Below are 16,352 nucleotides of genomic sequence, written 5' to 3'. Positions count from 1 at the left end.
AATACTTGTCTCTATCGTAATGGGGTTGTCATGATCTCTGCTGTTTCTGAAATAAGTTACCCAGTAATTCTAATTAAGTAGAAATATGAAGACCCTGGGAGATGGGTTTCTGTGACCCATTTAACCATAAGACCATTTTTCTAGGGCATAAAATTCATTGTCATTGCTAGCCTAGAAGTAGAGCTGTGTAACTAGGTTCGCAATGCACCTCGGTTTGGCTACTACAATCCCAGGAAATTGAGCCCAGGAAATATTTTGAAGTATCCAGGAATCAATCAACAGTATTTCCTGAGTGTTTATTTTGTGCAGAGCCCCATTATTAAGTGTTTAGGAGAGTACAATAGAGGTAGAAGGTATCTCCCCACCCACAAGAAGATTAAAATCTATAGGAACAGGCAAACGTGTCCCAGACTCCAGGTATTACACTTCAGGCATGCAGAGTTTCTAAAGACAAGGAACCCCAGAACATATATCTGGATCCAGAATGCTTTCTTACTGCCATTTTTATTTGGATTGGCATTTCGAGTTAGGAAAACAAGAGACAGTAACATCGCATAAACCCACGTGATCTTAGAGACTGAAAAGCCATACAGAGAATCCATCCACTTACAGTTTCCCCCATTAATGCCACTAGAAGAAGTGATGGGGTTGTGGGAGGGTGCACAAGTGGAGAAAAGTTAGTGCTGGGCTAATGGGACTATAGTGGCTGAAAGCCTTCAGGCATGTGGAAGGGTTTGGGTAGTTAGAAACCTGGTTTGGATCAGTATATCAATAATGGCCTTAATCTGCAAACTTATAAACATTTCCCCTCATGCACAATTGATCAAGCGATCCTATTTATTTATTGTTTACTGTGGCCAGAGCACTGGACTAAACACTTAGGAGAGTATTTTAGGACAGAGTTGGTAGACATGTTCCTTGCCAACCAAGAGCTTATAGTCTACGAACTTCCATTTTTATTCACCAAGGTGCCTAACAACAGGTGTCACCTAGTTTGTGATAGTATATCTTTTGGATAGAAACACACAGGATGTCTTAGGCATCTTGAAATGGGACCTGTTGTCGGTCAATAAATGAAACAGGTAGTTCTGCCCTTATTCATGTGGGTTCATTTTCAGTTTAATTTATTTGGCAATGATGATCTGGGTCAATGATGTGGGTGGTTGAGAAGTAAAAAACCAAAAAAAAAAAGATGTTGCCCAGGGAAGCAAGAACATATTACCTTGAACACTGCTTAAGAACTTCAAAATTTCTTCAGGGTCTATATAATCACATACAAATTAGGCAGAGAATATATTACATATTACATATATATGTGGCTCTCCTATTTCACACACTTGGATTCAATAGGATGGAAGCAGGAAGCTATGTGGGGAGGGGACGTGGAGGGGAGGGTGGAGATGCTATTATTCATTATCACTCAGGAAGTATATTCTACATTATCTAAAACAGCAAATGGGTCTTTAATTTTAGATCCAGAATCCCCTTCCTACTGTTTAATATTGGGACACTCATATCTCATAAGAATTACGCAGATATTTTGTCATTATTTTCCTCATTGTAAATGCCATGCATTCTTTACATACTGCCATAGGACATCTAATTAGTTTTTCCTGTTTACTGCCCAAATGAATGGCTCACAAACTTTTAAATTAATCAATAAAGTAATTGAAAATCTCCTGGCCAGAAGGAATCTCAGTTTCAAGGATGTTATGGGTGAAAGGGTACTACAGGTTTCCCTGACACTAAGGTCAAAGGTTAAATGAACGTTCAGGGTTTCCAGTGGCCTGTGAAACAGAATGATCTTCATAACTACTGATTGTTTTTCCTCAACAAAGCATTCATAGAATTCAGTTTTGACATTCATTTCCCAAATAGACTTCCATAAAAACTGGATGTTTTTCAAGTTTCTCTATTAGAGTAGGAATGGTTATTTAAGTCAAAGACACTAATTTCCTGTGAACATTTTAATATTTGCTTGAATGAAGGAACTTTCATTACAGCTTCACCATGATACACTTCACACTGTTCTCTACTCCTCTTGCATATGAAGGTAAAAATAAAAATCTCTATTCCTTTAATGATTTTTCTATTTAAATAGAGATGAAACCATAAATTTATGTGACGGTTTGTCAGAAAAAATGCAAGATTTGAAATTCACGAATATTAAAGGTTTATATAGCTCCATAATCAGCAAAATCATCACAACTCAGCACATTTCATCATCACATGTCTTCTCATGTGAACACTTGAGTTAAAAATATTTCCAGTGAAAACTTCATAAGTGCTAAAATGTAACAACAGAAACATTGCTTCATATGGTATAATTAAGCACTTGTTTCCTTGAGCATGACATATGTTTTCATTCTGTATTGGAATTTCAATTGGATCTAAATTACTTTGGATCAAGCAAAAATGTGTTCAAAATGAAAAAGATGGTTCCGTGCTATTATTAAATCATTAACCAAACTGAAAAATTTGGGGCTGTGGTGTAAAATTGAAATCACCAGCCAACATGAGGAAAGTTGATGTTTAAATTTGTACTCACTGGTAAACATGTTTAGATGCTCATATATTTTTAAACCCTGAAATTAGATTTCTCTACTGTCGGAATCAATAATGTCCATAACCCCTCCTCGGTGTTGACTGCTAAAGCATCTCTTTGACTTTTTGATTGCTTCCTTAAGTAAAAATCAATGTATGAATTGATATCCAATCCAGTGTTTTCTAAATGTACTGAACTGTCTGAATCATAAACTTATTCCATTTAGGTACATCCTTCATCACTCAGCTTATCTTGGCCTGAAAAACGAAGCTAAAATCAGATGTGCTTTGGTAATACCCCAAGTTTACACTGACTTATAAGATTTGTAAAAAATGGATTGCTTATCCTGTGATTTCATCCGTCAAGCCTGATTCTGAAATTCCACCTGTTTCAAGAAGAAAACTAGCAGGAAGTGCTCTTTTTTTATGGTGTTGTTGACTCTCTGAATTTGATTTTGTTTTTCTTCAACACCAGCTTTCAGCTCAGGCACTGTTTTTTTCATTTTTTTTCCAATAGTTTTGCTTTTGTGAAATGCTACATGTAGCTAGGCTACCATATATACACGATAACAGGTATGCTGAAAAATTTTGAGTAGGGTTTGCGAAGAGATCTGCATGTCATTAGCTCCGACTTGGATTTAACTCTTTTCAGGTACCGTGACCAGAGTATATCAGAAGTAGAAACAGGTGAGGTTTTAGTTACTCATTATCTTTCCATATTTTAAGAAGAGATTTAAAGACAAGGTGGACCCAGTCCTTGCCTGTCTGAATGAAGAATTTCTCATTGCTGATACTCTTGAACCGCCCTTTTTCTTTTGGCCTCACAGCAGTAAATCAGCAGGGGCAACCATTAACGGCTCTATGTCCTCTCAGCCAATGTTGGTCTGTTCTATTTATTCCACTCACAATCATGGCATTGAGTCAAACAGCACCATGGACAGATATTAAAAAATACTGCTTTTCTATTAATTTTAAATGACCCTTTAATCTACATGTAAATTTAAATTGTATGAAAATGCATCATTTTGTCAGAGAGAGACAGGAAAGACTCAGAGAGGTCACAGATCGAAGGTTAAGCTTAAATCTCTCAGAAGGAAATATAAAGAAATGAAATTTTGGTAGAGTAGTATGGACAAGGAAGAAATGATTATTCCTGGTCATGAAAATAAGGCAGGCTACAGAAATCAAAGAAAAGCCTTCAGGTTCATTCAAAAACTTCTGGCAGATGCCTGACCAACTGGCTATCATTAATGAAAAGTCAAACTTCTTCATCAACCATCTTTTCATTCTTGCACTGTGAACATGGTGGGGGTCTATAATTCTGAATCTAGGTGTACACAGCATTTTCATTGGGAAAATTTCTCCAAAGCTGTCGGGGAGTATTTAAATAAATTAGGGAAGGTACTTACAGCAATGCCATGATCTCCTAAACTAAGAAGATTTTTATCTCCATTTTCCTCACCAGTATTGAGGAATGCACTGCCTTCTCCTGTTCAATTCCCTAAATCCTTTTTCAAGCCATCAGACTATAACACAAGAGGAGGAGGATGAATTGAGATGCAGTTTCAAATTGAGGAAAACTTGATGATGATTTTTCCCCCTCCTTAATTTTCTCCCTAACCCAGAATCCTTAATTCAGATGAAACTCCTAAAACACAGTCACTCAAAAGATCCTGCACTTATGCTGCAGTATTCTTCAAACCATGATATCTTACCTCTTAGGAAAACAAATGGATTGGAATCTGAATTTCAGGATATTATGGGAGCATGCTAAAGTTAAAAGACGTATATTTTTTCCTTCTCATTCCATCAATATTAAAACATCTTCACTTAAAAGGGAATCAGAATTATTATCTCCATTAACAACTGTTTTCTAGATTACTGCGTTACCGTCCATTTCAACTAGAAATAGGAAATCCTAGATTCTTACCATCAGTAACTTCCAATTGAGCCTTTGCTAAAATGCTCCCGGCAACAGTTAAGGCCTGACATATGTAGTAGCCACCATCAGACCGCTGGATGTTTGTGATGGTCAGATCCCCCGTTGGTGACACTGAATATCGGCTGTTGGGTTGCAGAGGTTGGTTTGGAAAGAGAAGATTCTGTGGAAGAAAATCAAAGTGTCATCATGCCATTATTCCTTTTGATTAGACAGCAAGAAGAAAAAAGAATGCACAAGTAAAGACACTGAAACAAAAATAATTCTTAGTGAAACTGACTGGAATTCTTGGTGAAAAACAATTAGAATAGGTTAGAATTACAAGAACAAGTTTTACCTCTAGTGAAATGAGCTGGGATGTGAGAAGGCATGGTTGCCTAAGACAATCCCTGAATTAACCCTCATAGCTGAAATTTGATCTCAAGTTTCACCCAAGTAACTAGGCTAACATTCCATGCTTTTCTTAAAAGGCTTGCTAGTTTTGGATGTAGGGCATCTCTAAATTTTAATCAATAAAGGAATCACTAAAATTTACTGAGCACTTACTTTGAGCAGAACACTACCAAGTGTTTGGGAGAGTATTCAGAGTACACACTATACTTCAGGAAAGATAATGAGTCCCTTTTAAATAGGGACACAAATTAAAATTAATGAATGAACTAGAGCCAATACCTAAAGCATTTCTAAAACTTTCTGAACTTCTTATCTTTCCACCCAAACCCTATCTTACTGCTCACTTTGCCATCACTGCTGATAGCACCACCATCCTTCTTGTCTCACAAGCCCATAACCTTGGTATTATCCTTGACTCCTCTCTTGCATTCCACCCTCTCTCATTACCTTCACAAAACTGCCAAAAGTTGCCCCTTCCTCTTGGTTCAAACTGCTACCACATTAATGAAAGCACTTATCTTTCATTTTATTTCATTTCATTTTATTAATGAAAGCAGCGTGGCTCAGTGGAAAGAGCACGGGCTTTGGAGTCAGAGGTCATGGGTTCGAATGCCGGCTCGGCCACTTGTCAGCTGTGTGACTGTGGGCAAGTCACTTAACTTCTCTGCACCTCAGTTACCTCATCTGTAAAATGGGGATTAAGACTGTGAGCCCCACGTGGGACAACCTCAATCCCCTGTGTCTACCCCAGCGCTTAGAACAGTGCTCTGCACATAGTAAGCGCTTAAAAAATACCAACATTATTATTATCTTATCCTGCCTTGATTATTGTATCAATCTCCTTGCTGACCTCTGCCTCCTGTCTCTTTCCACTCCAGTCCAAACTACATTCTGCTGCCCAAAACATTTTTCTTCACTCCTTGTTTTCCCCACTCCTCAAGAAACTCCAGTTGTTGTCCATCCTCCACATAAAGCAAACACTTCTCGCCACTGGTTAACCACCTTGCCCCTTCCTATCTCACCTCGCTGCTCTCCTACTTACAACCCAGCCCGCACACTTTGTTGCTCTGGTGCTTTCTCACTGTATCTGGATCTTGTCTTTCTCACCACCGATCTCTCGCCCACCTCCCACCTCTGACCTGGAAAGTCCTCTCTTCTCATATCAGACAGATAATTGTTCTCCCCTACTTCAAAGCCTTATTGAAGGCACATCTCCTTCAGGAAGCGTAACCTGACCCCACCTCTGCTCTTCTCCTACTCCCTTCTGTACTGCTCATACTTATTCCTTCATTCATCCTCTCTCCCTTTCCCATGGCACATATGTACATATCCATAATTTACCTATTTATATTAATTTCTATCTTCCCTCTAGACAGTGAGCTCGTGGTGGGCAGGGAATTCGTTTGTTGTTATACTGTACTCTCCCAAGTGCTTAGTACAGTGCTTTGCACACAGTAAGTGCTCATAAACATTATTATTATTAGCAATAATAATAATAATAAAATGTGCCTAATGAATGCAAAGAAAGCAATTGTGGGGCACACCTAATGTTGATTTTTCAGGTAATTACAGAAAACGCATTTTAAAAGGGTGGAGCCTCACTATAAAGCTTTGAAAGTTCTTACATTAGTATGCTGATATGACCCTAGTAAACCTGAATTCTTTAAAAGCCAATCAATTAAGAACAAAAATTTGGTGCTAATGAATCATACTGAAATATGTTTTAGGTGGAGTTCTAACAGGATGTACCAATTTTTATGTTGTATTTATTTGTTAGAAAAAAAGAACATTCTTACCCTCTGGGATCTGTTTTTCAATATAGTAATTAATTTTCTAAGTTTGTAATTAAACAGCTTCAATACGGTACAATCAGGTGGTAATAACATTCAATTAAAGATACAAGACACATTTTCACCTTAAAATGTTTTTTACCCTTGAAGTAATACCAATGGAAGAGGACAAAATAGGGTATTAACACATTTCAATTACGCTAAATGACTTTAATCCTGCAAATGATGTCCTACTTTAATTAGAAGCTCTTCTCTTTATTGCAACATGATGGATGTCCACTTTATTAGATTCAAGTGTGACACTATAAGCCCACTTTACATAAACATTACCATGTTATTAAAATCCTTTTACAATAAGGGTTTCAGTGATTTTTTTTTCCTATCAAGTCAGTACTTCCTGATGTAATTTCAAAATGTCATTTCCCTCCTGGAACAGTTTTATTCTTCTGTAAGGCCACACATTTACATTTTATGTACATATAAACTACTCTCAGTGAAAGGCCACCTCAGATGATGGGAGGCGATTCCAGGGGGTAGGCAGAGGAAGAGAGGAGAGAATCATGATGGGGCCTGGAATAACCTCAGTGTGGGGCAGTGGCAGACTTGGTGGAGGAAGCTCAGTAGAGGGAGACTGCGACTGCTTGAAGTGAGATATGGAGAGAGCTTACTGTGAAACATCAGTAGCACCATAATACTTGCTGGTAGTTCATGAGAACTACCAATGAAAATGTAGGAATTTTGGATAAATAACCGATTCCATTGCTGCCCTGATGCAGTACAATTTGAAAACCGAAAATGCTTTGGAAGGGCTGATTATCAATTCTCGAGCCCAGAATAACTTCCACATTACTAAACTAGTCTAAATAGCATGAATGCTCTAGTTGCTGAAAGATCATGAGATTAGGCAAAGTGGAGCCGCAAACTGCACAACCTCTGAAATAAGAGTACGTGTAGGATGGCCTACAACAGAGATCTTCCATTTATGGGTATACTTTTTTTTTAATAATTGTGGTTTTCTTCTCTCCAGATTGAACATGAATTTTTGAACTACTGTCTTGTTGAACAGTGAGTCAAAGAGGTTTTGTGATCTGGTCTATTTGTGTGGGTGGTGAATGCCAAGTGGGATTTAAGGGTTTCACTTTGTAATGTAACGGTGGATTTAGGACAGAAAGTAATAGATAGGCCTGTCTGATGTAAACAGAGGTGGTAGGCTGTGAGATGGTAAGACAGAGTCTGGAAAGATTATGGTACCAAAAGCAGAATTGCAAAGCAGCAACCTGGAACTATAAATTGTACACTCAACTCTTTCACTCCACTCTGACAGCCACATCTCTACTATGGACTCTAATCTCCTCCTAGCTGGATTACAGTAAATGCCTCTTTGCCTCCAATTGCTCCCTAATTTATTAAATGTTACACCCAGCAGCAAGCATCCTTGTTTCTGCAAACCTTAGGTTTATGGATCCATTGAGCACTTGAAAATAAAACAATCTGTACGTTTCGTTTTATGCATCTTTCTGTCACTCCCATTAGGTGCTAAATTCCTAATACTGAGTTCTCATCTCTTATTTTCTGATTCCTTTAGGAATTCAGACAATCATCTTAACAAAAAAGGCCCTTAGTTAATACTGCAGTTAAATAAAATGATGATGATAATGATATTGATGAAAGATCAAATATGCAACAGCCCACAAAGAGGTATCCTTGTCTGTGCCCACTGTAGAAGCCACACCTGGACCAAGTGATGAAAGCCCACCATCACCTGCTAAATAACTATGTGAGTTGGAGTTCAGAGGTTTCACTGGAAACTAACACTCACCTGGCTGCCTTCTTTCTGCCAAAAAACAGCTGGCTGTGGGTTTCCTTTCGTTTCACAGGGAAATGTGATTGTTCGGCCTTGGGCGACAATCTGATCTCGTGGCCTGATCACAAACTGTGGTGGGGCTACAATGTAGGAGAGAAAATGAGTTAAAATCCAACAGATTAGCACAGAAATGTTCAGGGAGAAAGACCCACTACTGTGCATTTCTTTTCACTGCCAAAGACATGCAGGTTTTTTTTTTCTCAAATGCAATCACAACACAAAAAAGGAGTGCGGGATGGGGAAGAAAAGTACAGCTCAAACACATCCTGTACCATTCAATAGTATTTATTTATTGAGCACTTACTATGTGCAGAGCACTGTACTAAGCGCTTGGAATGAACAAGTTGGCAACAGATAGAGACAGTCCCTGCCGTTAGACGGGCTTACAGTCTAATTGGGGGAGATGGACAGACAAGAACAATGGCATTAAACAGAGTCGAGGGGAAGAACATCTCGTAAAAACAATGGCAACTAAATAGAATCGAGGCGATGTACATTACATTAACAAAATAAATAGGGTAATAAATATATACAGTTGAGCAGACGAGTACAGTGCTGAGGGGATGGGAAGGGAGAGGAGGAGAAGCAGAGGGAAATGGGGGGAAAAGAGGGTTAAGGTGCAGAGAGGTGAAGGGGGGGTCGTAGAGGGAGTAGAGGGAGAAGAGGAGCTCAGTCTGGGAAGCCTCTTGGAGGAGGTGAGTTTTAAGTAGGGTTTTGAAGAGGGGAAGAGAATCAGTTTGGCGGAGGTGAGGAGGGAGGGCGTTCCAGGACCGCGGGAGGACGTGACCCGGGGGTCGACGGCAGGATAGGCGAGACCGAGGGACGGTGAGGAGGTGGGCGGCAGAGGAGCAAAGCGTGCGGGGTGGGCGGTAGGAAGAGAGAAGGGAGGAGAGGTAGGAAGGGGCAAGGTGATATAGAGTCTTGAAGCCTAGAGTAATGAGTTCTTGTTTGGAGCAGAGGTTGATAAGCAACCACTGGAGTTAAGAAGGGGAGTGACATGCCCAGATCGTTTCTGCAGGAAGATGAGCCGGGCAGCGAAGTGAAGAATAGACTGGAGCGGGGCGAGAGAGGAGGAAGGGAGATCAGAGAGAAGGCTGACACAGTAGTCTAGCCGGGATATAACGAGAGCCCGTAGCAGTAAGGTAGCCGTTTGGGTGGAGAGGAAAGGGCGGATCTTAGCGATATTGTAGAGGTGAAACCGGCAGGTCTCGGTAAAGGATAGGATGTGTGGGGTGAACGAGAGAGACGAGTCAAGGATGACACCAAGATCGTGGGCCCGAGAGACGGGAAGGATGGTTGTGCCATCCACGGTGATAGGGAAGTCTGGGAGAGGACCGGGTTTGGGAGGGAAGATGAGGAGCTCAGTCTTGCTCATGTTGAGTTTTAGGTGGCGGGCCGACATGCAGGTGGAGACATCCTGGAGGCAGGAGGAGATGCGTGCCTGAAGGGAGGGGGAGAGGACAGGGGCAGAGATGTCGATCTGCGTGTCATCTGCGTAGAGATGGTAGTCAAAGCCGTGAGAGCGGATGAGTTCACCGAGGGAGTGAGTGTAAATGGAGAACAGAAGAGAGCCAAAAACTGACCCTTGAGGAACTCCAACAGTTAAAGGATGGGAGGGGGAGGATGCACCAGCGAAGGAGACCGAGAATGACCGGCCAGAGAGGTAAGAGGAGAACCAGGAGAGGACGGAGTCCGTGAAGCCAAGGTGAGATAAGGTATGGGGGAGGAGGGGATGGTCGACAGTGTCAAAGGCAGCAGAGAGGTCAAGGAGGATTAGAATGGAGTAGGAGCCATTGGATTTGGCAACAAGGAGGTCACGGGTGACCTTAGAGAGAGCAGTCTCGGTAGGGTGGAGGGGACGGAAGCCAGATTGGAGGGGGTCTAGGAGAGAATGGGAGTTAAGGAATTCTAAGCATCGATTGTAGACAACTCGTTCTAGGATTTTGGAAAGGAAGGGTAGTAGGGAGATAGGGCAATAACTGGAGGGGGAAGTGGGGTCAAGAGCGGGTTTTTTTAGGATGGGGGAGACGTGGGCATGCTTGAAGGCAGAGGGGAAGGAGCCATTGAGAACAACCACCACCTTGCTGTCATTCACGAAAGATTTCTGTAATACGGTACTGTAACAAAACGTACAGAGAGGGCATCTACAGTGACTTCTTTGGTTAGGTTTGGCTTATCTAATTGGCCAGAGTTGCCAACAATTCTGAATGGACACTCAGTGGAAAAGCATAAAAGCACAAAAGTTCTGAAGATGTGAAGGTCAATGAAGCTATTTAGGTCCCTGGTTCCATCCTGGATTTTCACAGGAAGCAGCTTGTCATCTCTGTCCTGCTACCAAAAGCTCTGTGAAGACTCATATCTTCTAACTATAAGTATTCTGCACACAGTGGATGCTCAATAAATTTGATGATTTTGGTATTATTAACAACAATCAGGATCTGACTTATTTGCTGAATGGGTAAATATGGAGAGAGTATGCCAAGTGAATCAGTATGGCCGACTGGAGAGAGCACGGTCCTGGAATTCAGAAGGACCTGAGCTCTGACACTTATCTGCTGAGTGTCCTGGGCAAGTCACTTACCTGTGCCTCAGTTTCCTCAACTGTAAAGTGGGGATACCTGTTCTCCCTTCTACCAAGACTTTGAGCCCTAGGCTCACAGGGTCTTTGTCCTACCTAATTAACTTGTACCTATTCCAGTTCTTAGAACACTGTTTGACATGTAGTAACTGTTTAACAAATACTATTAAAAAAAGAAAAAAAGAAGAAAAATGAAGAATGCTTCTGTGAATTAAGATGTCATCCTCCTAACCCTCACCACGGTTTATATTTCTGAGGAGCCCACTTCCACTTCAGTATAGCTAAAAACTGCTTCCAGGTACATCATATGAAAGAGTACACATTTCATCATCTATGTTGCTTCTTTCTCTTCTCAGTAGGCAAAATATGACATTGAGAAGAGATGTTACGTCACTTAACTGTCATTTTCAAATGTCAGAGAAGCAACATGGCTTAGTGGAAAGAGTCCGGGCTTGGGAGTCAGAGGTCGTGGGTTCTAATCCCAGCTCTGCCACTAATCAGCTGTGTGACTTTAGACAAGTCACTTACCTTCTCTGTGTCTCATTTATCCCATGTGTAAAATAGTGATTAAGACTGTGAACCCTTCATGGGACAACCTGATTACCTTGTAACTACCCCAGCACTTAGAACAGTGCTTGGCACCTAGTAAGCGCTTAACAAATACCATCATCATTATTATTATTTGATTTTCTCCCAAACTGATGCCTGTCACACAAAAAGAACCCCACCCCCCCAAAATCTGAAATATGTTTCATTCCGAATGGATAGTAAATCAGGAGGCAAAATAGGCAAAAACCTTGCAGCCACCTACAGAATTACGTGGGCCCAGCTATGGACCAGGAGGACAAGTGATCAATCATTTTTTGTTTTCAGACATACAACTAATAGGTCCCCAATAGGAATACTGGGAGAACAAGAGAAGTAATGCTACTTTATACAGAGGTAGAGTGTATGATATCCTTGGAGATCCCTTTTTCTCAGAATTGAATACCACCAGAACACCTGGACCCGATAGATAAACTTTCTTCATGAGATTTCCTTCTATGACTGCAAGTTAACAAAAGATTCATTCTTACCTAAGAGGAAATAGGATTTAATGGATCTGTTTGAACAAAGTCTGTTTTATGCTTTCATGTTTTGAAGAGATTACCTGCATTTTCCAGGCTTCATGTTGTTCCTGCCCAATTCCACTGAAACAGCGGCTACATTGATTTTTCATGTTTTTTTCATAGGAAAAATAGTTTAAATCAATGGCATGCAATTACTTCAGAGGAACATAAAGTGCCCCTTAGAACATCACAAGTCATGTTTTTAAGAAGAAAAGTGGATGAAAAAAGCATCTGGTCTTTTGAACCTGGAGGGGTTCTCAAAAATGTAGTGAGAATGTGAGAATGAAAACACAAAGTGGGAAAGGGTTAAGCAGTAGGCCCTCGACTCTCCCATCCCAAGGAACCTGGATCTGAGTTCTCTGGACACTGCAAGATAAAGGAAATCAAGGACGAAGCAGCAGCTCGGATATTACAGGTAGCTAGTCTCCTGACATCCATATATATGTTCTGATTGCTCTGGAGACCTGGGAAATTGTGCTGCCAATCCAGGCAGCCCCTCCCGAGCCTGTCCCACCTGAGTATGACTTCTCTGAAGGTGGTAGAGACACTGGGAGATACGGCAGAGTACCAGAACATCTGCAGCCTAGATTTCGGTTTATTCATTCATTCAATCTTATTGAGCGATTACTGAGTGCAGGGCACTGTACTCAGAGCTTGGGAAAGTACAACACAACAATAAACAGTGACATTTACTGCTGGGCCTGCTATGTGGCATGGAAATTCATGTTTCTGACAGATTCTGCTCTGCAGGGCATCTCAGGGGATGACAAATACACACGGGTAAGATTTGTGTCCCTGGTTAGACTAATTAGGGAAATGAAGCTTGTACTTTTTCTGATTGCCCCTCTGTAGTCAGTGTTTCTATCTGGGAAGGGTGGAGTAAGGCAAGTGGTTTGACACAGGACCATTTTGATAATGTCACTGGGGTGAGAGGAAGAAGCAGAGGAGGAGCTACTTATTGTATGTTCTAAATCCCAAACAAATTCTCATTAAAAAGACAGGGTCCATCGTATCCTCAAGCTGTCAATGTAAATATAAATGGATGAATTTTAAGCTTTGGCAATAAATTTTAGGACTTTAAATGAGTACAAGGTCTTACAGATTTGAAGGTGGATTGCTCAGAACTCTTTAATTTGCTTCTTAAAACTGAGAACATGAGACAATTTTGTTCAAAGGAGTGGTTATAACTATGATGGAATAACCCTCTTGTTTTGCTTATCAAGCAATTACAGCTCATTGCTTCAGCTGTAACATGAAATGGGCTGGGGTAAACAGAGTGGAAAAAACTATTTAATTGACATTTGCAAGACAAAGACAATAACTCTCTAAGAAAAGTATGTTGCATGAATTCCAGAGAACCCGACGAGAATATAAAAAAGGACGATTAAGATTAGAGGTCTGGGACACTTCTCTTGAAATACTGTTTTGAGAATTTTAAATACAGTACACAGTAAATTAGATTTGATTTCTGCTAAATTATGCTTTGATTTTTCATTCAGCAACTGCTGACTTCAATCAATGTCATGCCAAAGCTCTGTTATGCTAATGCCAGCTCGTGTGGGTGAGTAGGATGATATGGAAATCAGATGGTTGAACATGAATAGAAAACACAGGACAGGCATGAGGTGTACTTTGAGATGAAGGAATGGGAGACCTTAAGGTTAATCGTCTCATGTTCAGAGTTGTTTTTACAGCACAAAATGGCTTTCTGTGGCAGGAATTAGTGTGGTGATAGTAAGGTGGCAGTCAGAAACATCTGTATATCATATAACATGGCTGGCTGCAAAAGCACTGTTTGGGTCTCTTTTGAGTGTGATGTATGTCTGAGTAAATAGATCTTCTTGCTATAAAATAAAAAAAAATTTCACTTCTGTCTTAAAGCTCTTAAGAAGGAAGAAAGGAAGGAAAATTCTAAGGTGATTTCAGTGGATCCCTCTCCAAATTTACCTTCACAGAGCAGCGAGTCTGGAACTCCAAATTCTATCTAGTCCTGGCTCCACTTATCTGCTGTGTAACCTTGGAAAATTCATTTAATTTCTCTGTGCATCTGTTTCCTCATCTATAAAATGGGTTTAAACTACCTATTCTCCCTCCCTCTAAGACAGATACAGGGGTGGAACAGGACCTTCATCTGATCAGAATATCTTGAAACTTACTCCAGCACTTAACCCAGTGCTTGGCACATAGTAGGTACTTAATAAGTACCATCATTATGAATATCTAACTCAGTCACTTCTTTGACAGTCACTCATTTCTCTGGCTTTACTGACGAGAAAGATAAACTGGCTTACTTAGAATTATTAGATGACATCTAGAGAGATCTTGGATTGATTCCACTCATTCTTAACCACAGCCAATCATCAGTAAGAACTGTTACAGAGTGGCACTTAGATGTGGTAGGATTGTATGAAAGGATTATAAACATGTTAAATCTGAAAAGTGTTGCAAGGGGTATAGACATAGTGAGGAAGTAGAAGGTGACCACTGTATATGGAAGCAACATAGTGAAAGCACACAAGGATAGACAATCCCAAAATTATCCTGTCAACCAGTATAGAAAATGATAAAGAAGTTTTACATAATCCCAACAGCAAGAAACAAATGCTCGGCTTCTAATTAGGGGTTTTTTCATTCAAGTGTGATTTACGACAAAGTAAACTGAAGAAGGAAATAAGTTTCACTCAGTTTCACATCCAGAATATTTGACTCCTTATGCTAGATGATCATTATCACTGATTTCATGCCACTTATATTTTAATCTTTAGTGCCTCACATTCAAAGGGATACTGTGTGAAAATCATTCTGAAAAGTCTTACGTTTGGTACACAAGAGCTTCTTTCATTCAGGACTGTAATGTTTTATGAACACAATTCAACTCAAAGGAAATGATGCATCAGAAAGAATCTTTAATTCATGACAGAAAACATATGCTTTAGGGCTGCAGGACTCCAAACAAACATGTTTGGAAAACCCTTTTCCAAGCATGTCTCATTCATTCATCCATCTTTTGAAGTGGTTCTAATGATGTGATGGTTTAAATGGTTTCCCTTTTCCAATTCCCAATTAATACATCTCAGTCATGACACCAACAGAATTTACTTTGATTCCCTTTCTGAAGCCTGACAAACTGCATAAGGTGTCTTTGGGAAAAGGATCCCATGGAAGATTCTGCCTTGCCCAAACCGGCACAGACAAACCTGAGATTAGGTGTTCACTGGGGATGCACCTAAAGCAGGATTCAGTTTTTGGAGCCATGTACCAATAGTCCCCATCTTCCAGCTCACCCCAGGAATCCAAATATCAGCCCATCAATGATCATGACAGGCTTCAGTTCAGGCTTTCACTCTGCCTTGCCCAGCCCCCTCTAGTCTGCTGCCACCCTGCAGAGATTCCTCTGAGTTAGCCTTGTCTGGTCCAGTGGAAGGGCACTGCTTTATGAATAAAGAGATCTGGGTTGTCTTGTGAATGTTACCTGTATGTAGCTGCAGTGAGCTCTGCAGTGTGCTGTTTCTCTGCTCACCTATTCACTTGTTGAATTCTGTAAGCCCGTGAGAATGAGACAAGAGAGTGAAAGTGGTGGTCTAGACTGTAAGCTCATTGTGGGTAGGGAACACGCCTACCAATTGTGTTATACTGTTCTCTCCCAAGCACTTAGTACAGTGCTCTCCACACAGTAAGTGCTCAATAAATATGAATGAAAGATTGATTGGCACTACACAAAGAACACTCTAAGCAATACCTTCATCTAAAATCTGGGTTCTGAAGTGTCAAGATGGAAACTCACCGATCCTTCCAACCAGAATATTCCTTCATCGTTCCTTAGAGTCTGGGTAGGGGGCAGGACATGGGGGCAGTCAACACCCCAAAGCTAAAGCTGTTAGTTGGAGGATCTAGGGTCCATTGTTGACTGGCTTCTTATATGCCATTTATCCACACACATTCCAGGGTATTACTTATATGTGAGTGATAGGTCTTAGTCCTGAGACATCAGGACTGAAAGCCAAATGAAGGAACTGATTTTATTGCTAGTGGTTTTCTCCATGCGCTCTTTCATCCCTACCAGTTGTATTTCCAGTGGGGCATGGAGTAGAATAAGGGAGGCATGGGTGCCCATCGACCTCCCAATTACTGTTCA

General features: G+C 40.6%; 1 protein-coding gene across 8 annotated transcripts in view; it reads right to left on the bottom strand.

Annotated features, from left to right (window-relative positions):
• The window catches only part of ROBO2 (roundabout guidance receptor 2), a 1,482,214-nt gene that overhangs the window by 90,149 nt on the left and 1,375,713 nt on the right, over positions 1-16,352 (bottom strand). For all 8 annotated transcript variants that reach the window (XM_029081978.2, XM_039914497.1, XM_039914495.1 and 5 more), the window contains 2 exons: positions 8,486-8,610; positions 4,475-4,646 (listed from right to left, as the gene is read on the bottom strand). In XM_029081978.2, coding sequence (XP_028937811.1) covers positions 4,475-4,646; positions 8,486-8,610 — 297 coding nt within the window. The remainder of the gene's footprint in view (positions 1-4,474; positions 4,647-8,485; positions 8,611-16,352) is intronic.

This window comes from Ornithorhynchus anatinus, chromosome 17 (assembly GCF_004115215.2).
Source record: "Ornithorhynchus anatinus isolate Pmale09 chromosome 17, mOrnAna1.pri.v4, whole genome shotgun sequence".
NCBI lineage: Eukaryota > Metazoa > Chordata > Mammalia > Monotremata > Ornithorhynchidae > Ornithorhynchus > Ornithorhynchus anatinus.
The sequence above is the reverse complement of the archived record's forward strand: the minus strand, read 5'-3'. Positions and strand labels throughout refer to the sequence as shown.